At 42.7% G+C, this 27,923-nt stretch overlaps 1 protein-coding gene across 1 annotated transcript in view; it reads right to left on the bottom strand.

The window, feature by feature from the left end:
- Positions 1 to 27,923, bottom strand: part of LOC137485072 (myosin-1B-like) — a 32,820-nt gene that overhangs the window by 1,740 nt on the left and 3,157 nt on the right. The window contains exons 3-37 of the mRNA XM_068209315.1: positions 27,511 to 27,614; positions 15,409 to 15,456; positions 13,685 to 13,925; positions 13,456 to 13,599; positions 13,208 to 13,364; positions 12,866 to 12,893; positions 12,653 to 12,767; positions 12,467 to 12,559; positions 11,648 to 11,711; positions 11,387 to 11,485; positions 11,181 to 11,284; positions 10,967 to 11,105; positions 10,153 to 10,271; positions 9,904 to 10,053; positions 9,084 to 9,254; positions 8,045 to 8,354; positions 7,849 to 7,928; positions 7,256 to 7,343; positions 7,045 to 7,162; positions 6,764 to 6,887; positions 6,545 to 6,681; positions 6,186 to 6,441; positions 4,958 to 5,200; positions 4,675 to 4,851; positions 4,444 to 4,589; positions 4,266 to 4,356; positions 3,789 to 4,178; positions 3,431 to 3,557; positions 3,213 to 3,331; positions 2,734 to 2,930; positions 2,189 to 2,372; positions 1,937 to 2,102; positions 1,653 to 1,777; positions 1,177 to 1,503; positions 278 to 481 (exon numbers count right to left, since the gene is read on the bottom strand). Coding sequence (XP_068065416.1) covers positions 278 to 481; positions 1,177 to 1,503; positions 1,653 to 1,777; positions 1,937 to 2,102; positions 2,189 to 2,372; positions 2,734 to 2,930; positions 3,213 to 3,331; positions 3,431 to 3,557; positions 3,789 to 4,178; positions 4,266 to 4,356; positions 4,444 to 4,589; positions 4,675 to 4,851; positions 4,958 to 5,200; positions 6,186 to 6,441; positions 6,545 to 6,681; positions 6,764 to 6,887; positions 7,045 to 7,162; positions 7,256 to 7,343; positions 7,849 to 7,928; positions 8,045 to 8,354; positions 9,084 to 9,254; positions 9,904 to 10,053; positions 10,153 to 10,271; positions 10,967 to 11,105; positions 11,181 to 11,284; positions 11,387 to 11,485; positions 11,648 to 11,711; positions 12,467 to 12,559; positions 12,653 to 12,767; positions 12,866 to 12,893; positions 13,208 to 13,364; positions 13,456 to 13,599; positions 13,685 to 13,888 — 5,196 coding nt within the window. The 5' untranslated portion in view covers positions 13,889 to 13,925; positions 15,409 to 15,456; positions 27,511 to 27,614. The remainder of the gene's footprint in view (positions 1 to 277; positions 482 to 1,176; positions 1,504 to 1,652; positions 1,778 to 1,936; positions 2,103 to 2,188; positions 2,373 to 2,733; positions 2,931 to 3,212; positions 3,332 to 3,430; positions 3,558 to 3,788; positions 4,179 to 4,265; positions 4,357 to 4,443; positions 4,590 to 4,674; positions 4,852 to 4,957; positions 5,201 to 6,185; positions 6,442 to 6,544; positions 6,682 to 6,763; positions 6,888 to 7,044; positions 7,163 to 7,255; positions 7,344 to 7,848; positions 7,929 to 8,044; positions 8,355 to 9,083; positions 9,255 to 9,903; positions 10,054 to 10,152; positions 10,272 to 10,966; positions 11,106 to 11,180; positions 11,285 to 11,386; positions 11,486 to 11,647; positions 11,712 to 12,466; positions 12,560 to 12,652; positions 12,768 to 12,865; positions 12,894 to 13,207; positions 13,365 to 13,455; positions 13,600 to 13,684; positions 13,926 to 15,408; positions 15,457 to 27,510; positions 27,615 to 27,923) is intronic.

Genomic DNA, 27,923 nt, shown 5'->3' with positions numbered 1-27,923 from the left:
CTGTTTCACTGTAAAGTTATCCACTAAATATCTAATATCAACATCTTCCTGATGTGTCTTGTCAGGTCATTTACAGCTAGATAGCAGAGAATTATTGAAATTTGAAGCAGCTCTTCTGACTGCTAATGCAATCTTATTCATTTTGCCGTAATCCATTTCTTTGGACAAGTGTAATTCTGGTTCAGATAAAGTACTTTATTACAAGAGTTGATTTAGGAATTTACACAGAATAAAATCTCTAAAGGAAGAAAATTGCCCATGAGATTTTGAATCTAACCTGAGTGTGGAGGAGCTGAACTCTCTCACTGGCATCCAGAAGCTCCTGCTCAGCCACTTTCCTCGACCGCTCCGTCTGCTCCAGGGCTGCCCGGAGCTCCTCAATTTCAGCCTGCAGCAGGTTTGCTCTGCGCTCCACCATGGCCACCTGCTCCTTCAGGTCATCCTGTGTCCTGAGAGCATCATCCAAGTGTATCTGGGTGTCCTGTAGAGAATAAAGAAAAATTATAAGGCAAAGAATCGAGACAAATTATAAGACGACACAGCACTGTTGCACAATGGCAATTGCAACCAGTCCCATAATTCTTATGGTAGTATAATATATATAATTACAGGAATATATTTTTATGTGGACTTATTGTCAGTCTATGCACAGTATCTTAGAAAAGTCAGTTGGAGGTTGATTCATGAGAATCTGGGACAGCTGAAGAGTATGGTCAAGTTCCTAAATTTTAGGAGAGTGGTTTGAGTTTTTCAAGGAATTCCTGGATGGAACCACCTTGAGAAACTCCCCTCAAGAATAAAGAAGCAAAAAAAGAGTTAAGAATGTTTTTTATGGAGTGCAGGAGCTCTCAATTCACATGTGTAAGCAATCAGGCATGAGAGGCAGGAGATCAGCATGGCTGAGCAAGGACCTTCAGGTCAAACTCAAGTGAAAAAAGGAAATGCATAGGTGGTAGAATAAACACCAAATGTCTTCAGAAGAATACAGAGATGCTGCCAGGATGTGTGGGGATAGAATTACGAAAGCCAAAGCAGAGCTGGAGCTGAATTCCTGTTTTGTCTGGCCTCACATTGAGTATTGCATCCACTTCTGGGCTCTTCAATTAAGATGAGTTATTAAGGAACTAGATGATAGCAGCAAAGCCAGTACTGGACAAAGTAAAACCCAAAGTGCACATTCTTAGTGTAACATAACTTGAGCACAGCCTGGGTGTTTCTCAGATTCTTCTGTGCCTCTGCAGCCACACGGTTGGCATGGCTCAGCTGGATCTCCATTTCATTCAGGTCTCCCTCCATCTTCTTCTTCAGCCTCAGGGCTTCATTCCTGCTCCTGATCTCAGCATCCAGGGTGCTCTGCATGGAGTCCACAATTCTGAGGTGGTTCCTCTTCATCTGGTCAATCTCCTCATCTTTCTCTGCTATCTTCCTGTCAATCTCAGACTTCACTTGGTTGAGCTCAAGCTGCAGGCGCAGGATCTTCCCCTCCTCATGTTCCAGGGAGGCCTGGACAAGTGGACACAAATATTGATAAATCAAAAATATTTTCAGAAATCTCAGCTTCCCTCCCCAGCCAGAAGAGAGGGCAACTGAGGCCTTTTCAGCACTATTTCCTCATTTATTTACTGCAAATGCCAGTGGTTGGGGTCACGTACCTCAGCTTCCTCGAGAGCAGCCTGGATTTCAGATTTTTCCTGCTCAATCTGCTTCTTGACTTTCTCCAGCTCATGAATGGCCTTTCCTCCCTCTGCAATCTGCTCCGTGAGGTCAGAAATCTCCTCTGCAAGAAAGGGTGAAAAGCGCCATGGTCAGGCAGAGAGCTGAATGGAGAAAGGCTCTGGTGCATCAAGGTGCCAGGCAAGATATTATCCCTGCAGGCCCAGATAGTGGCAGATAGACAAGTTTGTGAGAAAGGCCAGTGAGGAGCAGAGGGACTTACGCTGCAAGTTCTTGTTCTCCCGCTTCATTGTTTCCAGGTGGTCCAAGGACTCCTCATAGGCATTCTTCATCTTGAACAGCTCCGTGCTGAGAGAGCGCGACTCCTTCTGCGAGGCCTCCAGCTCAGCCTGTGTCTCCTCATACTTCTGCTTCCATTCTGCCAGGATCTGAAGAGAAACAGGGTGTGAGTAGGGCTGTGGCCATCCCGGGGCCATGCTCTGGCCAGGAGTGCTGGTGCTGGAGGCCAAAAGACCTTGTCAAAGTTCTTCTGCTTCTTATCCAGAGCAGCGCAGGCAGCATTGGATCTCTCCACATCAATCATCAGATCCTCTACTTCATTCTGCAGCCTCTGCTTTGTCTTTTCCAGGGAGGCACATTTGGCATTGACAGCCTCAACATGTTCCTCTGCATCCTGCAGGCGCTGGGCCAGCTTCTTCCTGGGAGGAGACAAGCACAGTTGTACATTGGAGTTTGGAAGGGCATCAGTTCTATTCTGTCATGAGAGGACAGTTGATCACTTAAAAGGTTTTGAACTGGGCACTTTTCACAGCTATGTAAGGATCTATACTTTTCTGTGTCCTATCACCTATTAGACCTGTCTTAGTACTTCCAGTCCCAAAGCCTATATTTTCCATTCTTATCTACACTTTTTCTCTGCCTTCCTTCTTTATCCTTTTTTTACAAATCTATATCCTTGCCTTCATCCCATTCTGTTCTTAACCCACTCTGAGAGATTCCAATTTCTGTTGACCAGCCTCCATTTTCTCCAGTCATTTGCCATCCTCCTTCCCCACATACTTGGCCTCCTCGAGCTCCTCCGTGCGCTGAATCGCGTCCGTCTCGTATTTGGTTCTCCACTGGGCCACTTCGCTGTTGGCCTTGGACAGGGCTCGCTGCAGTTCCCCCTTGGCCTCCTGCTCCTCCTCATATTGTTCCCGGAGCAAGTCACAGTCGTGGCGAGAGGACTGCAGGGCGTGGGCCAGGGCATTCTTGGCCTAGACAGAGAGTGGGGTTGCATCAAGGAATGGTAATATCCCAGGAAATCTCTTCCAATGAATTAATTTCACACTACCATCACGACTGCTGGAGGAGTGTTTGCAATGAAGGACAGATGTAAGCTGGGTGGACAAAATCCATTTTTCAAACTTATTGCAGAAACAAAAGCCTTCCCCCAGGATGGTTTGTGCTAAGCAGCACAAGTCTGTCCCCAGTAGGCAGTGTCAAGCTACAAGTTTTCTCAGTGGCCAGTGGTAAGAAATTAGGAAATTAGGAATAACCTTAATTTCTTCCTCTAGGTGCCTTTTGAGTTCTTCAATCTGTTGGGTGAAAGCCTGTTTGCCTCTTGACAGCTGAGAAATCAGAGCATCTTTCTCATCGACCTGACGTGAAAATTCACCTGGGGAAGCACACAAATAAGAAGACATTCTAATTGCCATTTATGACCCAAACAAGCTGGTTTAGGAGTCATGCCAAAACATATGGGAGTCTCTCTAACCTGCTTCTGTCTGCAGACGAGCTCTTTGAGCATTGAGGTCATTAATCATGCGCTGATGCTCTTCCTCCTTGGTCTTAATCTCACTCAGCTGATCTTCCAGTGTGCGGCACATCTTCTCCAGGTTGGCCTGTGGAGATCACAGAGAGTGAAAGAAGATTATTATCTATTTGCCTTCTTATTATGAACAGCAGGATTCTAACCAGAAAAAAGTGATAAGACTTGCAAGTTATAGACTGTTCTTTGGAGTTAGAAGGATAGAAACAAGTTCCATACAGAGTTAGATGGTTATCTGGCCATAATTTTAAAGGATACACTTCAATATTATTTATTTTCATGTTTTTTTCATATTTTGCCATACCTTGGCTTTGGAGACAGACTCCATGTTGCTGGCCAAGTCATCAATCTCCATCTTCATCTCACTCTTCTCCTTCTCCAGCTTCTGCTTCACGCGTTGCAGGTTGTCGATCTGCTCGCCCAGCTCAGCTGTGCTGTCCGCGTGCTTCTTGCGCAGGGCGGCAGCCGTGGCTTCGTGCTGCAGCGTGGCCTCTTCCAGGTCACGGCGCATCTTCTGGAATTCTGCCTCACGCTTCTTGTTCATCTCCACCTGGGCTGCTGTGGCCCCTCCTGCTTCTTCCAGGCGCTCGCTGATCTCCTCCAGCTCCCTCGACAGGTCAGCGCGATGCTTCTCTGCTTTAGCGCGAGAGGTTCGCTCTGCCTCAATTTCCTCCTCCAGCTCCTCAATACGGGCCTGCAGAACACCAGGCACCCTTCACACCTGTGCCTCCTCCTGCCTGAGCTGAGCCTGAGCAAGGCAGGAGAATGAACAGAGACTTGCCTGCAGCTCCTTGATCTTCTTCTGAAGTTGCATGCCCAGGGCTTGTTCATCCTCGATCTTGCTCTGGATCTGGCTGATTTCAAAGTCTTTCCTTTGGGCCAAGTGAACCATGTTAGAGCTCAAAGAAAAAAGACAAGAGTTGCAGCCCAGCACTCAGGAGTCCCAGAGCCACACTTACTTCTTCAGTTTCTCATCCAGCTGCTGCTTATCATTCTCCAAATCCATGATGCTGTCCTGGGCCAGCTTCAGGTCTCCTTCCAGTTTCCTCTTAGCTCTCTCCAGGTCCATGCGCAGTTTCTTCTCTTGCTCCAGGGACCCTTCCAGCTAAACACACCAAGACCATCAGGGCTCTGCCAGCCAGGCTGGACTCCATACCTGTCCTGTTCCTGCTCTATGTCTGTGTGCTTACATCATCCACTTGCTGTTCCAGCTTGGTCTTGGCTTTGGTCAGAGTATTGACTTTGTCCTCCTCTGCCTGCAGGTCATCCAGGGTCTGCTGATGGGCCTCTTGGAGGGCTTTCTTCTCTTTTGTCAGCTTGGCAATGGTCTCGTCCAGGGCTGCCATCTCCTCAGTCAGGTTTTTCACCTTTAGGAAGAAGGGAGCAAATGTAAATAAAGGAAGTAGCGACAGAAGTCCTGTAATAGCACACAGCCCATTTTCTGGAGTGCGAGTGACAGGTTCTACCTCATACCTTGTTTTCGGTGGCATGTTTTTCCTTCTCCACCTTGGCCAGTGTTAGCTCAAGGTCATCAATATCTTTCTTCAGCTCTGAACATTCATCCTCCAGCTTCCTCTTCTTGGCTGTCAGCTCAGCATTAATTTCCTCTTCATCCTCAGCCCTTTCAGTCACCTCCTTGACTTTGGCTTCCAGCTGGATTTTGGTTTTGATGAGCTGGTCACACCTTTCCTCAGCATCTGCCAAAGCATCAGCTTCCTGGCGGGAAAGTGCAGAAAATATTATTTAGTACTGAAGGAACCTATGTGAATTGGCAAGACTTTGGGAATTACTTTTGGGGAAAAAACATACTGCAATTACATTGCAAACTCTAAATCTAGAAATCATTTTAGTTAGTTTTCTTGTTGATCCTTTTGCATCTTTAATGCAGCTCCATTTAGCTACATTTCATTTAAATCTATTTAATATACCCATTTATTTTGGGTATATCAGAAAGACACTAAGATTTTTTTTGATATTTTCCTTTTCACATTTCGAAAGTAATTGTGTCTTATTATGTACTAAATTCAGATTTATGTGGAAATGTTGAAAAATGTAAATAACTGTACCTCTGAGGAAATATTTTAAATTCCCATTAGTAGCTTTATACTTAGCCAATAGTCTCAGTGCACAATAGAATAAGATTCATCATTCATTGAAACAGACATTTCAACTCAAGGGTATTGCCAAAATGTTTTTTATGGTTCTGGGAGGCCAAAAGATATTGGAGACAGACACATGGAGATGGTCCTTGTGTTGTAAGTTGTAATGGGCATCTGTGTCGTCTGGGAGTAGTAGGTACAGGAGGTGAGGTGAGATCTGCTATAAGAAATGGTAATCAGCTCTTCATGTTGACAACTGAGTTAAGGCAGTGTAGTAGGTCAGTCAAGCTACTGTCTCTGCTCCACTAGAAATACTACAGTGACTACAATAAGGCTTTATGTCTCACAGAATGTCTCTCATATTGCTTTATGAAGTCACACAGACACACGTAGGTATGAAGACTAAAACTCATACTTTTTGAACTCCAGCTCACAGTAGTAAGATTGAGTGGAGAAAGAATGTGTCCTTAATTTTACCTTTAGTTACATGGTATGAGGCTGAAAGTATTTTAGAAAGCTTAGTATGTAATTTCAGAGTCCTGTATTAGGAAAGAAGAGTTAGATCTTATTTACTTATTAAAGTATAGAAAAATGTTACTTACAGCCTGCACTTGGAGCTGCAGGTCATTTTTCTCCTTCATTAGAGATGCCATTTTCTCTTCAAGCTCCTTCCGCTTTGCTTCAGACTTTGCAAGCTCCTCCTTGGTTTTCTCAAACTCTTCCTTCATGTTGGCCATCTCCTTCTCAGACTCTGCACTCTTCAGCAAGGGCTTGATCTTGAAGAACAGCTTCATCCATGGCCAGTGTTTGACATTCATGAATGCACGAATGTTGTACTGGATGCAGAAGATGGACTCCCTGCGGCATAATTAAAACGTACAATGAATATTCTCAGTCTGACGAGTGTCGACACTTTCCCATGAGCAACATGACTCTGTAACTGAAGAAGAGGAAGGCGTACCTCCGCTCCACCATTCTCTGGTACTCCACCCTCATCAGGAAGCCCCTGCACCTGGCCTGGGTGCGGGTGATGAGCTGTGCCAGCTTCTCATCCCTCATCTCCTCTAGGATCCCTATCAGCCCAGCTTTGAAGAACACCTTGAGAGAGGCAATGTTGCAGCACATCACTGTCAGGTAGAGGGAGCAAAGCCCAGGCAGGCAGTGAATGGGGGGTTTGTACCTTGGTGTGTCCAAATTTGTACTGCGTGTGGTCCACATCGATTGACCCAAGGAGCTTCTCAGAAGCCTTCTTGCTATCGATGAACTGTCCCTCAGGGATGGCACTGGCATTAAGCACCTTGTATCTGTGGAATCAGAGGAAGATAAGGCTATTGTTTTCCAACCAACACACAGTAGCCACTAAGCCCCATCAACTGTTTTTGAAAAGAGAGCACAACCAAAATGGACCCGTGAATGAACCAATATTGCGTTTAATGATGCTGACAAGCACAGAGCTCTCACCTCTGTTTGAAGTCAGCATAGAGGACTCTGCTGGGGAACCCTTTCCTGCAAATCCTGATCCCTTCCAGCACGCCGTTACAGCGCAGCTGGTGCAGCACCAGCTCATGCTCCATGGCACCTGGCAATGCAGAGCACAAATGAATGGCCCAGATTGCAGTGCAGAGGGGAATGGATGTATCAGAACAAGGATCTTTCTGCTTGGGGTTCTTACCAGGTGTTTTAGTCTCATTGGGGATGATACAGCGCACAAAATGGGGGTGCGTGCTGCGCAGATTGGTCATCAGCTTGTTGAGATTCTCCTGTGGATCATGCATTGTAGTTTAGGTGAAATAAATTTACTTTTGCATATTTTGTACCTAGATGCCAAGGAACTAATATAATAAATCTAAGAAGAAGCTTTCAAATTCAACATTTAGATTCAATGAAAATTTCTATATACTTTTTATTGAAAAGTGTTCTCATTAAAGAAATGCTTAAACTTCTTCACCTTTTTTCGGAGGAAGTAAAACACTACTCTATAAATATTTTAACATAAGCCTTTTTGGGATAAATATTTATATTTATATTACATGACAGGTTCTGCAAAATATTTTTCACAAAAAATAGGAGTGTACTTTTATAAGAAATTCAGAGAGCCAAATGGAGACTGAATCCTAAATTTGAACAGAAAATCACTATGAAATGCACTTCATACATAGTATTGCTTCTTTTGAAAACCAATGCCAGAATACAAACCTGAGTGTATTTAGCTCAGTTTTGACATTATGTTCATGTCACTTTATAGAAACTGAATCCATACTTTACCCTGAAAAGAGCTGAGACAGTCTGGAACGAAGAACCCTTCTTCTTGCCTCCCTTCTTGCCACCACCACCACCACTAGCCTCTTAAAATAAAAAATAAAAAAAAAACCCAAAAAAAGTTTTTAATATAACCAAATAACCTTTTTTGTTGTATCTTTACATATCCCAAATGTTGAAAAATAAAATTTAGAAAAATAACCTGCTTCTGCTCCGCCATAAGAAGCAAAAAGTAAAGCCAGGGTCTTCACAGATGATTTCTGGTACAGCCCAATGACAGTTTCATTCAGAGGGTCCTTGTTCTTCTCCAGCCACCCAGTGATGTTGTAGTCCACTGTGCCAGCATAGTGCACCAGGGAGAAGTGGGCCTCAGCCTTGCCTTTGCCAGGCTTGGGCTTCTGGAAGTTGTTGGACTTGCCCAGGTGCTGGTCATAGAGCTTGTTCTTGAAAGAGGTGTCAGTTGCCTTGGGGAACATGCACTCCTCTTCCAGGATGGAGAAGATGCCCATGGGCTGGAAGATAGTTCAGTAAGTAAGAGAGAATGCCTGTAGAATATATGATTATGGCTTGTTCTCAAAGGAAATGTAGTAAAAGAGAGGAAGCTGAAAAACAAACTTTGCCATGTAGAAAATTTATTTCTAAAATGGGAGTTTAACAGATTCACCACCTTGATTTACACTTTGACAGGAATGTTTTCTATGCCAAAGGCCATGTTAAAGTACATGAGGAGAAAGAATATATTTTAAAGTATTCTTCACAAATTTGTCCATTGCATATTAACTTGTGGTTTTGAATTTTCAATCAGTCCCCTTAATTATAAGGAACTAGGAGAAATCTCTGTTTCTTCCTCTCAGAGCTCAGGCACTGTGCTTGCTTTGCTGTGAACCATACAGAACCATTACAGATAACAGTGTGGATAACCATACAGTTATCCATTTCCAGATAACTTTATTCCAGAACTCTAAGAAAATGTTTTCATTTTACTTTAGGAACTGCCCTGTGTTTTTGAGGGTAATATCCTTTAGCCAAGCAAATGGAGATACATTCCATACAGAAAATGTGTGAGAATTACTTCTATAATTTTTGGTGGACTTTGTAGTATCTATAATGCATAATTAGCAATAGCACAGGTCAAGATGTATTTAATACACTTGTATTAAAACTGAATACAAGAATCTAAGCATTGAAATTTAAAACAATGGGTCTTTGAAAATGGAAGACAACTTGAATCAAAAACATACCTTCTCAATGAGCTCAATGCAGGCAGCCAGGTCCATGCCAAAGTCAATGAATGTCCATTCAATCCCCTCCTTCTTGTACTCCTCCTGCTCCAGCACGAACATGTGGTGGTTGAAGAACTGTTGCAGTTTCTCATTGGTGAAGTTGATGCACAGCTGCTCCAGGCTGTTGAACTGCTCAGTGGAAAAAACCACAACCAGCCCTCATCAATATGCCCAGTTCTTCATCATTCTTCCCCATCCTTTATAAATCTATATGCAGCTCCAGAAAGAAATACCTACATAATTAAAATGAGGGATTCTTTCCAGAACAGATTGTTCTAGTGTATTTCCAAAAATTAATAAAATACTTTGGCATTTTTTTATTCTGCAAACAAGATAAGTGCATGCTCTTGTCTCCAAATTGAAACCCTTTGATATCTCTGATTACACACATAACTATTCATTTCTTGGTTCTTTAAACATTTTGAACATCTTTAACTCATTATATTATCCACCTCCTAGCTCTGCTCCAGAAGCTCTTTTATAAATTTATTGGAAATATTTTGGGTTATTTAACCTGTAACATTAAGCTCAAACAGCTGTAATATTACAACCTATAAGATTCTATTTGCTGCTTCTGCACAAACAGCATGACTCTGTGCTTGTACTGATGGAGCTGTTGAGGATTTTGTTTTCTGCTAGAAAAGAAAACGACTGGCTTTTTTTCTGCATAAAAACACAAATGACTAGCATGTTACACCTTCAGAGGAATATTACTTGCAGGTCCTCTGATATAACAATCCTTCCCTTCAAGAGCAGCCCTCAAACCTGAAATCCTTACATCAAAGATCTCAAAGCCAGCAATGTCCAGGACACCAATGAAGTACTGCCTGGGCTGCTTCGTGTCCAGCTGTTCGTTGATGCGAACAACCATCCACAGGAACATCTTCTCATAGACAGCCTTTGCCAGAGCACCCACTGAATTGTATACCTAAGCCAAAGGAGAATGGAGAGGAAGAAATAAAATATCCAGAGCAAATTGTAAGGGATTCAAGTGAGAGGTTCCCAGTCACCAAGTGGTTGTTGTTACCTGCTGCACAGTTTGGCCTTTGGTCACGTATTCATTCCCCACCTTGACTCGGGGGTAGCAGAGGGCCTTGAGCAGGTCTGCTGAGTTCAGACCCATCAGGTAGGCAGCCTTGTCAGCAACTAAGTACAAGGACAAGGAGACAGAAAAATTAAGGCTAGCAAGACATGCAGCACTTTGAGTGATGAACCCTTCACAAAACAGCTGCATAAGGCTAGCAAGACTTGCAGCACTTTGAGTGAGGAACCCTTCCCAAAACAGCTGCAATATTTAATGTTCTTGTGATAAGATTTTGCTTATTGGCTCTCAGAGGAACCATAACATAATTATTCAATTGAAATCATCTTTGCAATGAATGTTTCACAGAGAAGTACATCTAAAGGCTATATGTGTCTTTAAAAATCTTCACAGAAACATCTAGAAAAAATGTATTCATTAAAAATTATTCCTGGAATTAATGAGTAATTTTGCCCTAAAAAGTGATATATGAAGTAGAAGTTCTATAACTGAATATAATGCCTTTATTTTCTTTAAGTATCAAGCAGAAACAATTTTTTTTTAAACATATTTTCTTTCTCAGTGGGTCTAAGCACACTGAGCAAGTTATGCTGATTCAGAATGGTAGCTCAAGAGAGATTTTTGGACACATATGGACTTGGTAGTGCAGATAATGATGAGCAGTAACTGAAGAAAGAATGCATTTTGGATGGCAGTTTCATATCATCTCACCTAAACACATTTCTACTCCATCTTCCAAATACTGAGTTATTATTGCCACTTCTATTTCTAACAGGCCAGCTAAAGATTTTGCTGGTACCTTCTGTGCCATCAGGCTCTGCCTGCTCCTCTCGTTGTTTCTGCTTGAACTTCAGGTTCCCGTAGTGCATGACAGCCCCTGTCAGCTTGTAGATGGCTGTTTTCTCATCAGCACTGAAACCCAGGATGTCAATGGCACTCTGCAATATGAACAATAAAGTAAAAGCCTTGCTTGGGAGATTCCAATAGTTAAAATACTCTGAATTGCTACTTACGTCTGTAGCCATCAGCTCCTCCTGGTCATTAATGCTGGCGACAGTGATCTCGCCTTGACTCACAAATTGGTAGTCATATGGGTTGGTGGTGATGAGGAGCATGTCTGAAAATAAGAAGATGGGTCACGTAGGTTTAATTTAGTTAAGCAAGTAATATTGTGGGCAGATATTCTGCAATCTTCCTCCAAGTTAGTAATTCTTCCTACCAATTAGCTCCGGCTTCTTGTTGGACATGATCTGATAAAAGATGTGGTAGCTCCTTTCTGCCTTGAGCTGGAAAGTGACTCTGGACTTCTCCAGCAGATCTGGAGGAAAAATTTTGTTAGAAAAAAGAAAAAACAGCAAAAGAAAAAAAAAAGAGATGATGGGAAGAAAACAGGGATGGCAGTGTAGATGGTGGGGTGAAAATATGTTGAATGGATGGATGGAGGAATAGACGAAATGTCAACTGCTGTGAAGTGTCTTACATGTTTCAATATCTGCAGAAGCCAGTTTTCCTGTGGCACCAAAATGGATTCTGATGAATTTGCCCTTTAAAGGAATAAAAGTGTTTTAAGATTTACAACACAGAAAGTATATCTGAAGTTAAGAAGTTGGCACAAGTTTTCTACTTAGAGACATTTTCTTAAAATCTCTGTATTTGCACCACTAACATAAAGTTATCTTTTTCATTTTTGACCATGAAAATAATCAGCAGTGGCAAAACTGTATTTTAAGTGTGCTGAGTGTACAAATGGGAAGGAATGTGTGCAATTCATTCAACAAATTATTCTAACTATATCCTGCACAAAGAGAGCAGTTACCTTAATGATACAGAAATATCAGTTTAAGTAGTTGAGCTGCTTAAATCTGAATTGTGATCTAATAAACAGCTTCACGTCTTATTAATTAAATCTGAAATACAGCAAATATACTATTCAATTAGAAAATATCTCTTTCTTTCTTTCCCATCTCTCCTAGCCTCAGTCCATTTGTTCGTGCAATTCTGTCTGTCTCTTAGGAAATTAATAGAAATGTAAGTAAAAATAAACAGAGCTATTTTTTAACATTATAATATGTTCTAGGAGAAACACTACATTACATGGTATTTTTATTTGCATTTTAATGTAAAACAGAATTAATTTTTTGTGCTGTGAAATCTGGAGAATGAACTTTAGGCCAAGTGGCAAAGCCATGGTAAGAAAATTCAGTTTTACTCTTGAAAACATGATGGCTGAACAGAAAAGAATGACTGACATAAATTCGTGTTTACTAAGCTACAGGAGTAATTTTGTTAAACAACTTACAAAGCGTGAGGAGTTGTCGTTCCTCACGGTCTTGGCATTTCCAAAGGCCTCCAGCAGTGGGTTGGCACTGATGATTTGATCCTCAAGCGTTCCCTGCAAGGTGATAATTATTGCTAGTTATCCTTTCCAAACATCATGTCAGGAACAAAGGAAAGCATTGATCCCAAGATGTGTCTACTAATTTACCTGCATTTTGCCTGATGTCTGTTCTTCCTTCTTCTTGTCCCCACTGGCTGCAATTGTTGCAAAGTACTGGATGACACGCTTTGTGTTCACAGTCTTCCCGGCCCCGGATTCTCCGCTGCCAAAGGCAAGAGAGAAGCAGAGGGTGCCTGGTCAGGCAGGAGGTGCCCTGGCACCGGGCAGCCCTGCAGGGACCCGTGCAGGGGGTGTACGTACGTGATCAGGATGGACTGGTTCTCCCGATCTGTGAACAAGGCAGAAACATGGTACTTAAAACTCAGTGAACAACAGAGAGAGAATGAAACATACTCAGGTAAGTTTAATGTTGTGCCTGAAGTCAGCTTGACTTGAACAAGCAAACCTCCAAAGCACATCACTGAGTACAGAAGTGACTTTAATTTAACACAGTGGAAACAATGCTGTGAGGACAGTAAACTCCAACAGATGTGTGTGTCAGAACCAAGAAAGCTTTGGAAAAGTCTCTTCACTGTGCTGAGACAGAGTATCCCTTCAGAGAATTTAATGGTCAATGCCCCTGAGGCAGACAGAGCCACTCACCAGTCAGCATGAACTGATAGGCGTTGTCAGAGATGGAGAAGATGTGTGGAGGGGCCTCCTGGCGCTTCTTGCCTCGGTAGGCCAACACCACCTCGGGGTTGTACACCGGCAGCCACTTGTAGGGGTTGACAGTGACGCAGAAGAGACCCGAGTAGGTCTGCAAGGAAGGGACACAGCACGTTGGCTTCCCCTGAGCCTGGCCCAGCAGCTCCTGAGGCTGCCCAGAGGAAGCTGCTGCTGCCACTTACGTAGATCATCCAGGCTGCGTAACGCTCTTTGAGGTTGTACAGCACGGCGGGTTCGTGGAGGTGGGTCATCATGGCCATGTCCTCGATTTTATCATACTTGGGAGGGTTCATGGAGAAGATTTGGTCATCCTTCACGGTCAGGGTCTGTCTCAGGAAAAAGGATACGCATGTCAGCTAAGAGTCCAGAGTGGGGATCATATGTTTTCCTTCACTCTTGCTTTTGACTCACCTCTCCCCCTTCAGTCTTCACAGTGACTTTTCCCGATTCCCTGCTCGTGATTGTCCCTTTCACAAAGGATTCCTTTGCATGTACCACGAAGACAGATGTCTTGGCATCGAAAGGTTTGTTCTGGGCCGCAATTCTCTCCTTCTCTGACTTTCGGAGGTAAGGAGCAGCCTCCCCAAAGATGGCCATCTCAGCGTCCGAAGACATGGCTGCACTTTATGGAGGGGCTTGTCAGCTGAGAGCACTGTGGAAGAGCAGATATGTTGCTCAAATTTGCCAGAAAGTAAGCACTTGTTAGGAGAAGAAAAGAGAAGTTGTGGAGAAAAAAGAAACTATGTTAATACTACTTGTAGCCTTTTGGAAGGAACTGCAAATTTTTGCATTGGTGCTTTTCTATATTTATGGAAAATGTCAAAATTATATTTTGGGAGATTATTTGGCTTATACTAAAATCACATTTGAATAATCTATAGACACTAAGAATTTAACTATCCAGGCACTGTACTGTGGAATTAAGAACCTCAAAAATCCTTTCAACTGCTTCAGCACTCTTAAAATTAATTTGAAATTATTATAATGCTCTTTTCTCACAATTGATAGTTTTTCACAAAGGTCAGAATGCTCCTGCTCCGCTGTCTGAACTGCATACTGAAAATTCTAGCTTCTTAATGACTGTTTCAGTATTTAGAACTTTTTTATAATTGTATTAATAATACAATTTTCTCTAATTTTATTGACTCCTTGAATCCAGGCATAAATTGCAACATGACTGCTAAAAGAAGATTAATGTTGTTCAAACCACACTGAGATAGCTCCTTTTCTAGTACTTTCTTTTGTTTTTTAAAAGGTAGTAGAATTTTAGAGAAAAACGAGGTTCAAAGATTTAAAGCTCTAATGAAGTATTTAAAAATAAGGAATTTAAAAGCCTGAATTAATCTATCTAAAAAATATTTTTCTTCCCCCTGCCCTGAGGGAAAAAAAAAAACAAAACAAAGAGTGAGCAGCTTAAGAAAACATTTAATTATCTCTTTCTGTATAGAGTTAGGTACCTGATATTTACACAACATTCAATCTTGTATTTATTTGTACTAAAATGAGAAAACATAATATGATATTTCTTTGTTTGTCTCTGGAGGAACAGGTAGGTGGCTTCCAGAGGAGGGGGGCTGCATCTTCCATTTCTTGTGAGGTAAAGAACAAATGGCAGCATTGCCTTTTACAGAGGTGACCAGCAGAGCTTGGTTTCTTCTATTGCAGCTCTTACTGCTTCAATGATTCCATGGCAAATTTCAGACAAAATATCACATTACATACTCTGAGACAAAATGCTGAATTTTGCAGTTTTCCCACTGTATTCTTAGTTCAGTTACACAGCAACAACAGCAATGATGGGAAGGCAGTACACCTCACTCCCTGTTAGGTGAGTTAAGCAGAAGTGAAGAATGTCCCTATGGGGATTTTCTGGCCTGCCATGAGTAGTCAGAGACTTCAAACACAGCTCCTTAAAGAGTGGACCAGATGACCTTATGAGATCCCTTACAACCTGGACTGTTTTATGATTCAATAATTCACTTGAAAACCTTACCAACCCTCAACACCCCACCACCTTATACTGTGACTACAGTGGACTTAAGAATATACAGTGAAACAGTGACCATTCACTCAGCCATACACACACCCAAGAGGATCTGTCTCTGCCCCTAAGAATTAGTAAATCAGCTTCTTACCTCTCGTGACACCAGATGTGTGGCTTGTGGGCTGGCAGCTGGTCAGTGCTGTAAAACAGAAATGGCAGTTCCCAAATTGCTGCTGCACAAAAATCAAGAGTGAAAACATGCAGGTGCCTTGAAAACAGATTTGTAATGGAGTCTCCTCCTGCACAGGAAGGCCGGAGGCAGCAGCAATGTGGTGGCACATTAGGCTGCCATCCCTTCCTGGCAGCCTGCAGACCCCATCTCTTACCTTGGAGCTTTCTGTAGAGCCAGGGCAGACGTGTTGCAGGGACATTTTATACGATCTCGCCTGCAGATGCTACAGATGCCTGCTCTTTCTTCGGTCAAAAATATTTTGGCAAACCCTCTCTGGCTAAGCATTGTCTGGCAAACTGAACTAAGGGCATAATTGTCATTTGACATGACTAGATATAATTAGAAAATTTTGATGTCTTAGTGGCTATATGAATACATCTCCTATAAATAATGTGACAGGGGTGTTAAGGAGGGAATCTGGACTAGTCAAAGCACTTAAAGAACTTGGATTCAGGACTTATGGATTCTATTGCTGGCTTTCCCACCAACTCACTGCACGACCTGGGATGGATTGCTTGGTATGTCTGTGCTGCAGCTATCGCAGCTGTACAATGGGAATGGCAGCTTTTATCTTGCTCTTGTGATGGTGTGAATCTTGTAAGAAATGCCTAAGAGGAATACATTAGGCAAGCCACTAAGGGGGAAGTAAGTATTATGAAAAGCATTTGGCGGATGTGCTGGTAAGATTCATAGACAGGGCAAGATAGTATAAGGGACAAATATTTTGTCACAGAAATAAGAGGCTGGGGTGTAGCTGAATTATTACTGGGGTAGGTTCAGAGAGTAATGTGAGGTCACTTCTGATACATGAAGTGGAGCATACCTACATTAGTACAGATATACCAATCTGTACACTTGCAAAAGAAGTAGGAGATTCTCCAGGAATAATAAGCCTGTGCATGGATTTGTGCTGAGTATCATGAGATGTGCTGTGATTTCTGCTATGCAGATCAGTGAAGCTTACCAACAGATGTTTCTTTCTTTTCTTGATGATGTTTTAATTAATCAGAAAGTACCCATATTCAGGACAGGACCTCAGTTGTTTCTTACGTCTTTTTTTCCAAGTCTGACCTGTCAATCTGTATCATAAATAAAAGAAATCTTGAAGTAAAGATTTGGGCTTGTAGAAATCTATGCCATTTGAATACCCATACACCTTTCAACAAGGAACATGAGGTTTGGTGTCATTGGCAAACTTGCTGAGGATGCCCCTGAACCCACTGCTGCTGTTGGCTAAAGAGATATTAAACACCTCTGGTTATGTTTCTCCTTTTACAGTGGCAACTCCACCAGACAGCCACAACTTCTTAAGTATAATGGATAGTGGCTTAGCCATTTCCTCTGCCAGTTCCCTCAGGACCTGTGGATGGATCTTGTCAGGTCCCATGGATTTGTGCACCTCTAAGTTCCTTAAATGGTCTCAAACCTGATCTTTTCCTACAGTGGGTTGTTCTTCATTCTCCCAGTTCCTGACTTTGCCTTCTGCAAATTGGAGGATGTGGCTTAAGCACTTGCAGGTTAACACAGAGGCAAAAACATCTTTGAGTACCTCAGCTTTCTCTAGATCCCAGGTAATGAGGTGACCTGATTTCCTCCAAAGAGGGCCCAAATTCTCCTATCTTCTTTTTATCACCAACATTCCTACAGAAGTTTTTCTTGTTGCTTTTGATGTCCCTAGCCAAATTTAATTTTATCACAGCCTTAGCTTTCCTCTGCTCCTTGGCTGCTTGGACAATTTCTTTATATTCGTCCCAGGCTACCTGTTCCTGCTCCCACCCTCTGTAGGCTTTCTTTTTGCATTTGAGTTCATCCAGGATCTCTTTGTTCATCCATGCATATGTCCTGGCATTTTTGACTGACTTCCTCTTTGCTGGGATGCAGCACTCCTGAGCTATCCTTGAAAAGTCTGCTCTCCTGGAGTCCAGGGCAGTGAGCTTGTTGTGTCCTCTCCTCGCTGCCCCAAGGATCTCTAACTCCACAATTTCATGGTTCCTGCAGTCAAAGCTGACCTTGAGATTCACATTCCCCATCAGCCCCTCCTTGTTGGTGATAACAAGGTCCAACACAACCCTTCTCCATATTGGCTCCTCTATCACTTGAAAAAGAAGTTACCATCACAAGAAAGTCCTGGACCAGTTAGAGTGGTTCCAAAGGAGGGCTAAGAACTGGAACACCCCTCCTATGAAACAAACCTGATGATGTTTATATGCACTCAGGCATTATGAGAAATTCAGGTAATTTTCAGTGTACAGAGAGAAGAATAGAATTATCTGTGCTCTACCAGGGAAGCTGAGGAAAATGCTTATGTACTGAGCTCCTCAAAATATGATAAAATATATGTCATAAAATAAACTGTCCTGCTGCCTTTTCCATAAGACACACATCTAGTGCAGCACTGACCTGTCTTCTCAATGTGACTTTCAAAGGAGCCTTTCAGGGCCCTTTTTAGGTTACAGCAACAGCTGAGAAAAGAAGTCACTGGTTCCCACTGCTGCCAGGACTTAATGGAAACTCAGCAGGGGATGGCTGGAGAAATTAATTTCTTCTTATGTGTTCTCTCTGATATGAATGTCTGCTGCTCTTTGCCCACCATTTGCAGGGTGATGTATACCTGAACCCTTTTCCTTGTCCCTCTCAAGTCTCTTTCCATGCACAAGCACAGAAGGAAATAAGATCATGCTGAGCTAGCACAGCAAAAGTTTGCAGTGCTTCAGTATTTGCTTCACAAGATCTAGGATCAAGGTAGTGGAGATGATCTCAACAAGATACATTAATAAAACTGAAATTCTTCAGTATATTTATTCCTGGTCTAGCTCTGGTCCTACTCAACAGCAGGTAACTTTTGACAAGCATAGTTGGGGCAGTACTACATGTATTGAAGAATGTGGTCTTACATTTGAGTTAATTCAGAAAATTCAGAGTTCAGTGGAGAATTAGAAGTATCTTAATGGTGTTCTGGCACGCTCTGTCCACCTGAGTAGCAAGGAGAGTCATAGTTCCCAAAGATGTATCATATGACAGAAACCGTGCCATCTCAGTGGCAGTGCTGTAAACTTGCTCCTGCAATGCCAGCATCTCACCAGGAATGGGAAGTTCTATTTCTTTCAAAAGCAGGTGATAATTTAGAGACAGCCTAACTAATAGCTTGGGAGGACTTCAGCCTCGTGTCTTGTAGGAAACATTCAACTATCTGATGAACTCAAAGACCAATTAAACTGCAACAATCTATAACTAGATGTATTTCATTATGGAATGAGATTTAAATAATGATGGTTTCAATATCAGAACAAATAACAGCATAATTAAATAGCTGGAACGAAAAGCTGAATTCATCTGTCCAGATTTATCTTATTTGACACTGTGTGATTGAGAGTGTTAAAATCATCATCAGTTCCCTATAAGCTTCAACAGAGCCGGAAGACAAAAGGTATGGGCAGGCAGCATAAATATCTGTTCACTCTAAGCATGATAGAGGGAAATGACATTACTCTGAGTGTTTCTAACTACCACATAATTGCAAACTACTAGAAAAGCTTTCAATATAAAAAGACATTTCAATGTCTTAGTTGTTTTAGTGAACTGTCATTAGTCTTGCAAATCTGGTCATCTTGATCTAGCAAATCCCAGCTGACAGCTCCTGGTGACATCTCACAGTATATTTTCTGTTCCAGAGGAAGTCCCTTACTTACATAAAATTTGTTATGCTGTAAAAATAAAAATGAATATGTTAAAATATTTATATTTTAATTTCACTGTTGTCTTCTACCTTCACTTAAATAAGAATATACAAAAGGGAAAATTCTTTTGCTGATATTTTAGTACACTGCTGTAAAACACCTTGTTCATTGGAAGAGAGAGCTACAGGCCAACTGAAAAATGTTGACAATTTTTGACACTTTGACTAAAAAAGCAACAAGTATAAAGGAAGAGAATCTATATGAAAAATGCAGGTGATGTACACATCTTGCTTGAAAATGTATTGATAAAATCATTCCAAAATAGCATGGTGCCATAAATGACTTGGATACATGTCAGAAGTTTGACAGATTATACAACCAATGATATTAGCACAAATTTGCATAAGTCTTCCAAGATTAACTTATATATTAGCAAAGGCTTTGCAGAGACTTAATCCATATTGACAGGAGTGCTTTGAACTAGGAAAACACAAAGACAATGGAAGCACAGGTAAGAAATATTGAAGAGGAATGTAGCTTAAAAAGTTAAACTAAAACATATGGAAAAAATAACCTGAAAACCTCTTATGTAATCTTTGAGGGAATACTGGTGTGTTTGGTTTTTTTTCCATCTTGGCTCCTTGTTCACAGGCTAGGAATTTCAGAAGTAATCTCAATGAATAATATCAAGGCAAATAAACTAAACATTACATTGAAGTTCCAAGGCAAAGTGGGAAAGAAAAATATTTGGAGTATGTCTATAGAGGTCAAAGATGGAGATAAGTGTGAGAAGAACATCACAGAAAACCAGTGGATATCCAAAGTTTTTATGTCATTGAAACTACCAATACTGATACTACTTCTTTAATTTCCTGCAGTGAAATTAGAGAATCAATTATAAAATGGAATCATTTGGAAAGAGCCTGAAAGAGCCATGAGCGGAGACAGCTTCCACTATCCCAAGCTGCTCCAAGCCCCCTCCAACCTGACCTTGGACACTTTCAGGGATCCAGGGGTAGCCACAGCTTCTCTGAGCAACCTGTGCCAGGGCCTCCCCACCCTCACAGGGAAGAATTTCTCTCTAATGTCTAATATATAACTGGTTTTCAGTTCAAATCTGTTACCCCTTGTCCTCCTGGAGAAAAGTCCATTTCATGCTGCCTTTCCTAGAACACTGCCTCATGCCAGGGAGCGTTTGCAGACAGGGGAAGCCAATCACTTATACTGATAAATCATTACCATATTTCTTGTCAAGATTTTGACCTGTGCCAACAACACATCTAAACAGATTTAAAGTCATAAGTGGACAGCTGGCATTTTCTGGGACTCTTCCCAATACAGTCTGCATCCAGCCTCTCCATGCTTGATACAGAAATAGTTTACTTCTATAAGCACAAACAGTTCCATGCCAACTGGCCTAAGTTCCTGGACATGTTTAATTCCCTAGTGGAGCTGCAGTGTTACTCTGGAAAGGTTTGGAGGAGCAACAGCAGTATCTATCCTTGGGAAAGGAAGGACCTGCTGGAAGAAGCAACAACACCTTCATGAAAAAAGGGAATTAAAATCGATTGTGCCTCTATTAACTTTCTGCCAATGCTTCCATCTCTGCAGGGCTGGGCTCCACTACAGCTGGATGCAAAACACAGGGGAGTCAAAAGAGAAGAGGCAGATTGAGGGTAGACTCCAGCTACAGGCTGGAGTTCAGACTACAGCTACTGCACAGTAGTGAGGAGAGGACAAGGATCTGCAGTGCTGACATTCCCATGTTAGAGGGAGGATTTTGTTGTGCTGAAAATAGATCCTTCTTGAGATGAAGACCAGGCAGCTGCCTCACCCTTTGCCAGCTCTTAACCATGGCTTCCCCTGCCCTGTGTTCTGTGACTGGCTGTGAATTCAGGAGCATGGATTACAACAAGGCAGCAGAGTCAAGTGGGAAAGTGGAGGCATCTCAACATTACTAGTCTGTATCCCTTTAGGACACCATCCTGAGCCTCCATCCATGGCACCATTCAACTCACAAACTAGAAACTTGACTTTAGTGCCTGCATGAGGAGATAGAGGTGGAAATAACACATGATATGAAATACCTTGCTGAACACCCTGAGGCTGTGTAAAGTGCTTTCACAGCGTATCTTGCAGGCGTCTCATTTGGAAGCTGAGGATGCCCTGGACAAATGGGTGGTTGTAACCTTTGAAAATGGTCTGAACTGTCTCAGCTGTTCAATCAGCAGCTAATTAGTAGCTGGCTGGCAGTTGTTAATGAGAGCAATACCTCTGTGGCTCACAAGGAGTCTTATCTTTCAAAATCTCCATCAAAGCCCTGTGAGTGAGTCACAGATTGCACCTTTGCAAATTTGCCAATAGCATTAAGGGATTGGAGTGACAGAGATTTAATCTGCCTGCAACTTTGAATGAATAGGGCTTGTCAGATAAAGCTTATTGCAGTTAACTGAGTTTTTCTCCTTCCTAAGGCCAGTTTTGGCGATTCAGATGCATTCAGACTGTTCTCAGCCATTGCAAATGCAATCTTTTGTGCACATCCAGGGATATGTAACTCCCAGTTCATTCAGATTTCCTTTTTGTTGCCCATGCATTCAGATTTCTTCTGCTTATAGGTGTGGTAGCATCCCTGTGCCTCAGTGAACATGGAGAGTCCTGGTGTTTAACATGCCAGTGACACTCTTACCTATCTAATGGAACTTGGAGCCAGGGGATAAGAACACAAACTCCATGGATAGCTATGCCCAATACTGTTCTTGATCTGCTGTAGTCCCAGCTAGATAAGGCAGGGATTATCCATGGTGGCAAGCAAGCCCAAAGCCTTTCCTAGTTGGGAATTCAAGCTCTAACAAGTAGAGAGCAAAAACCTGTCTTTATATATGTCACTATTTCCTATAAATATTAATAAAATGAAACCGTTAAAGAGAGCCATAGTATGAAAAGAGATGTGTCACAGACAAGAAATCTCTCAGCTGGGCTCCTGTATCCTGAAGCCAAAAAAATGGGATAGGAGATACTGCGAACATTTAGGGAATATTGTCTCAGCATAAGGGACTCATGCACCTCCATCATCTAGAGGGCATTAAAAAGCTGAGTAATAGATGCATTTTGGCTTGAAAATGGGGGCCTGCTGGAGCCTTTCCTGTCAGCTGCTAGCTGCTTGTTACCTTAAGCAAATGAAAATCACACTCAGAAAGATAGAGTTTGTGATGAAGCCATCAGTAGGGCAGGTGGACTGAGGCCAGAGCTACAAACCACAGACTTACCTCAAGGGGATGGCAGGAAGAAGTCAGCGGGGATGTCAGGATCCAAGAAGAAGCACATATCTGCCCACGTCATGGGCTGGCCTTCCCTTCACATTCATGAGCACTGGGCTTCCATAACCAGCAGAGTTATCAGGGTGCTGACTTTACCCAGCTGCTACACTCCTGAGGGAGACAAGTCACATTGAGGAAGAGCAGACAGAGTTTGCAAACTCTCTACAGGTGGATAAAGGGTCCCTGAGGGATCCCCCAGCATGTGGGTGTGAGTGGCACTGCTGCCCATTGCTGGCTCAGCTGGTTGTCTGGATTATAGGTGGTGAAGATTTGTTGTAGGTGTAGTCCTGTCCTGCTGAGAAAACTTCAGGTCAAGATATCTTTCCTGATCTGCAATGTAGGAGGATTGAAAAGGCAATGGGGAGGGAGAATAGGAGATAATACCTGTGCTTTTTACTGGACTAGCAATTTGCCAGTTCTTCAGCCTTAAAACATATATTGGGCATCAGTATTCAGTCAGCTGGAGGCTAGCAAAAAGCTCTAATTAAAGAAACTAATAGGAAATCCCAGGGTGAAAGAGCAACAGGAGGTATGATAGCACCTGTTTAATTGGCAGAGTTCTTCCAATAACTCTTCTGAGAAATAGGGAACACCACAAGCCTTGTGGGAGAAGCCTGTACTACTCATTAAATCCCTTTCATCTAAACCCAGTCACAGGTGTACCAAGTTAGCTGTGACTGCTGGAAAATCTGCATTATAACAGGAAAATCTGGATTGTTTGTTGCTGTCTTGACAACTGAGATGGTAACTTAATATTTGATCCACTGCTGTGTAACAGTGCAGTAAATAAAACAATCCCCATTAGTTCAGAGGTAAGATGAGAGCACAGCAGCAAAGAGTGACTGAAAATAAGAGCTGAGAGCATCAGCAAAAATCACGTGTTCTGTGGGTTTCCCAAAGAGGCACAGTGATGTGGAGTGTATCAGTGTGGTACTTTGGAAACTGTTAGGGTTGCTCTGTATAAAGTTCTGGTGGCTCCTCTGCTGAAATATTCTGTGCTATCCCAGCATTACACATTCAGAAATTACTCAAGGGAAAAGGGGAGTTCATGAGACCACAGGGGAGCAAAGAAACTCCCTTGAGGGAGAAGCTTGGAATAGTTCAATTTAAAGCTCTTGGGCCTTGGCCAGCACCCAAGGGGCACTAGTGAGCCACCCACTTGCTTTCAGGTGCTTCAGATCCTTACAAATCTATCCTACATCGCGTTGCCTCCCCACGCTCTGTCTCAGGCATTTTGCAAACTTGACTTGCCAAGTTTGAAACCCACATCAGCCTGGAGCCAGAACCACCAGGCATGGCACAAGCTGATTTGCCCTGGCAAGAAGAGGCCCCAGCTGGCCCTGGCTCCAGCAGCTTTCTGTGCACTCCATGAACACACAGAGAGCTTTGCCTGCCAGGTGTGTGCTCTGCCCAGAGGCACAAGCAGTGGCTGTGTCTGGCACTGCCTGTGCAAACAGAGGCTGTCCTGGCTGCAGAGCAGCAGCACCTGGGCTCCAGGCTCTCTATGGCCTCCTGGCAAGGGGGACATCCCTGCCCTGCTGCTGCCTGTTGGCTTCTTGTGGCAGACATGCCAGGACACAAAGGCCAGCCCAGAGCATTGTCCTGGCTCAGCCTCGATAACACCTGAGGCTGAAAAGCACACGAATGATGAGACAGGCAGACGTGCTGTGGCTTTTCCTTAACGCTTCCCCATTCCTCAAGTGCTCCTGGTTCGGGCACATCCCAGTCCTTCTGTCTTTGTTGTTTGTGGGATCAGGAGTCTGCACCTGGTTTTCCTCTCATGGATTTGTCTGGCAGATTTTTGAATGAATGGAAAACTTCAGTAGCCACTGCATTAGTGGTGATGAGCTGTGCAGATTAATTACAGGTGTTTTGAGGAATATGTGACACTAAATGGTCTCCAAAGGATGGTTCTTCTCATAGGGGAGGCACTCTTTGGGCCATGAACGTTCTCTCCTCTATATTCTGCAACACATGAACCGTAACCTTTCCAGATTTATGATGTGGACATCTGCACTGTCTTGGCCTGAACAATTCTGTCAGTGATACATCCCTAAGGATCCCAGACCAGTTATTTTTATGGATGGTAGTATCATTGCTCCTTGGGGTTGGGTTTCAGAAACAGGGAGATTGTTTTTCACTGACATCTTAAAATTTGAGGGGGAGATTAGAATTCTCCAGGGAGTAAGTGTGGCATTTGTCTCTGTCAGCTGCACAGAGTATATAATCTGTTCCTATAAAAAGAACACCAAGATTTATACAATTCAGGACATCATAAATTATGCTAAAATGTGGGGGTCCTCCAAATTCAGGAAACTGAAATGGAACTTAAAGGAAAAATGAAAGCACACCCACATTTGCGTGCACACTGTTTATGTTACTCTCATATTTTTTTTGTGTGTCAATCCTGCAGTGGTTGTGCAGAGCTTGAACTCCTCTTGAGAATAAATTTCTATATGAAAGCACAGAAGGGGTGAAAACCTCCCTAGGCTGTTGTACTGAAAAAATTCCTGGAAAACAGATTTTTCCAATGATGATTTTCTGTGTAGGTGGGGAGGACACCTTTTCTTTTTTTGGCAGGAGGAAAGAGGCAATAGAAATGTCCCCCTTGTCTGGTTTCCATAGAATTCACCTGGACAGACATCTCCTGTGTGGCATCAGGGCTCCTTAGGGAATGTGTTAGGTACATCACAGGTACCCTAAGAAATGTCTGCATGAGATTCTTTGTGCTATCCCCCAACTGCCCCCACCCCCATCTTCAGTATCAAAAATTGTAGTAGACATTAATGCAGAAAAGTTGTCAGGGAATTTCCTGAATTTTCCTGTGAAGATTTCACACAACAATATGCTCTGTGCTTAAATGTGTCCTGCCCTCCCTCGATTGCTGCTCAACCAAGCACTTCCCAGAAGTTATGGGAGTAAGGATTAGTGAGTGGGCGTGCTGTCATCCTCTTCTGCTGTCATCCCAGACCCACTGAACAGGGAGGAGTGGGAGAGCTTAGAACCTGCCTACCACAGCCAGCATGGCTCAGTCAGCCCTGGGTCAGAACAGCATCACCATCTCCTGAGGGACAGGGATAGAAGGAAGGGAAAACTGGGCCAGAGAGGAGTCTTAGAAGTCAGTGCAGTACAGCTGAAGTAACTCACCCTCTCCAAACTATGAAAGAAACACTGACCCTGTGTCAGTCTGACAGTTTTCCCCCTCAGAAAAAATTTCTGGTCCCTGGCATGACAGAGCAACCACCTGGTGTGGGTCTCCTCAAAGCTGTAGGGAAACAGGGCTGTTGATGATGTCTTGCATTTAGCTCAGAGGAAAGTGCTGGGCTTCATGCAGTTCTTGCCACAGCAGCAGCTCCCTCATGTCCTCAGCTGAGATGTCCATGTGGCAGTCCTGACAGAGCAGTCCTGGCAAAAGACTTGTTAACATGCCCAGGAAACAATCCACACATGCAATGGCTTCTTGGATTGTTTGGGAAGAGCCCATGGCATGGCATCTAGTAGACAGTGGATTATCTGCATAACAAGGAAGTTTGGATTTTGTTTTATGCAGAGCATCCAGGGCTCTTCTGGTGCAGGCCAACAAAGTGGCATGTGCAGGAAGAATGTGATTCCCCTGCTAGTGTCAGGAGTACAATGTGGCATGAATGAACCCTTTCCTAGCATGGTATTGTATAACCTCCAGTGAGCAACTCATCCAGAAGAGAGGGCAGGTGCATGCCAGAGAGCACAGGGAGAACTAATCTCCTGCTAATAACATAGACAAAGAGAAGCAAAGTTAAAAAAAAAAAAAAAAAGTGATGTAATATAATGATTTCCAGTAACTCTGGAAAGAGGCCATCCCATCAGTCATTTTAGAAGAACAGATATAGAGTCACCACAGTCAGTGCAAAATTCCCAGCCCTTGTTATAAATTCAGTGTTTACAAGGCACATGGTTCTCCCCCAGACAATTCTCTCCCTAATGATGAGAAATGTTTGGCATGTCACGAAGGCTTTTGTTAAATTAATTTTCTGATTTGCAGATTGCTATTCATGAGTGGGCATTTTGGTATATCATTTGTCTATCTAAGACTATAGTTTGTGCTTTACACATCTGTCTGGCTAGAGAAGCTTGATAAATATCCCTGTCATTCATTTGCTATCCATGACAAAGCCAAAACTTCTTGAGCAGAAAAACATTGGAACTCCTGAAATTTTATGGCATCTTCCAGATCTTAATTTCTATAAAATTTTTTTACCTCTAAAGTTCTCAAAATATGGATATATAAGTGTTTTAGATCAGAAACTTACCTCTAATTTTCAAAATGAATTAGCAAATAGACTCTTTGCATTCATTCATTTTGCTCCTAATATTTTCCTTCAGCCTTTTTTTCTCTTTTTTTTTTTTTCCCTCTCCTCAGTGGAGCTATATAAATAAATCCATCTTGCATCAGTTTCATCTCCCTGGACTATCTTTTCAATCACTCAGCAAGTGTGACCCATCATCATTCAAGACAATCTTTTCAAGTCTCTCATCATAGAGGAGTTCATCCATTCTCATGAGCATTTTAATAATTCTGATGGGGTGGAACAAGAGACAGGGAGAGACATGCAGTATGGATCAGGAGGCAGGAGAAAACAAAAAGCAGTGGAGAGGTGAGTAAAGGGAAAGCTGTTTTCAAACAGTGGGAGAAGGAGTTTACTGCTCAGTACTAATTCTAATGGCCACCTTGTTCAGAAAGAAATATTTCTTTCTTCACAAATGAATCCTTTCAGTAACTTGACAGTACCTGACTGGAAGTGTTTTCCAAGACCCAAAACTCAGTGTTTCTGCACAGGATATGCCACTTCAGGGGTTAGGCTGACCCCATGAGAAGGACCATGATCTCACTGCTCTATGCTTCACACTTGCTTGCATGAAGGTCACACTCAATCTGTATTTACAAGAGTCACCTGCTTGTAAAATAGCTCACCCTGCAGTGCCCAGTGAGCACATACTCTCTCAGGAGTGTCCTAAATACTTTCTGTCCTCCCAGTCCCCACCAGTACCTTTTGTTCCCATTCCTTAGACGTTTTCAGCTCTTTCTTTGGGCGCTCCTGCTCACAAGCACTTGTAGTGTGTGAAGGCACCAGCCACAACCTGCCTGCCCCTCCTGAAATGCCAGAAAAAGCAGAGATTTGGGAAACTGATCTGTTTCCCATGGCCCAAAGAGACAGTCATCGAGGTACTGGGCAACTGGGCATGAAATTGGGTGGAAAAACACAGAATATACCCAAACCTGGTAGACCTTTTCTTCAGACATTTCCTAGAGTCATCTTTGCTCTTTCTTTTGAAATTATACATTTGCCTTTAAAGATTGCAAACCTCTACTTATCACTGCTTAAATAATATTTATTCATAATTCCTCTTTATTTGGAAAAAGCCCAGCAGCATGTACAAATGGTGGACATTCCCCACAGTG

The sequence above is a fragment of the Anomalospiza imberbis genome, chromosome 19, assembly GCF_031753505.1.
Source record: "Anomalospiza imberbis isolate Cuckoo-Finch-1a 21T00152 chromosome 19, ASM3175350v1, whole genome shotgun sequence".
In the NCBI taxonomy this organism is placed as follows: Eukaryota; Metazoa; Chordata; class Aves; order Passeriformes; family Viduidae; genus Anomalospiza; species Anomalospiza imberbis.
This window is presented reverse-complemented; position numbering and strand designations above follow the sequence as displayed.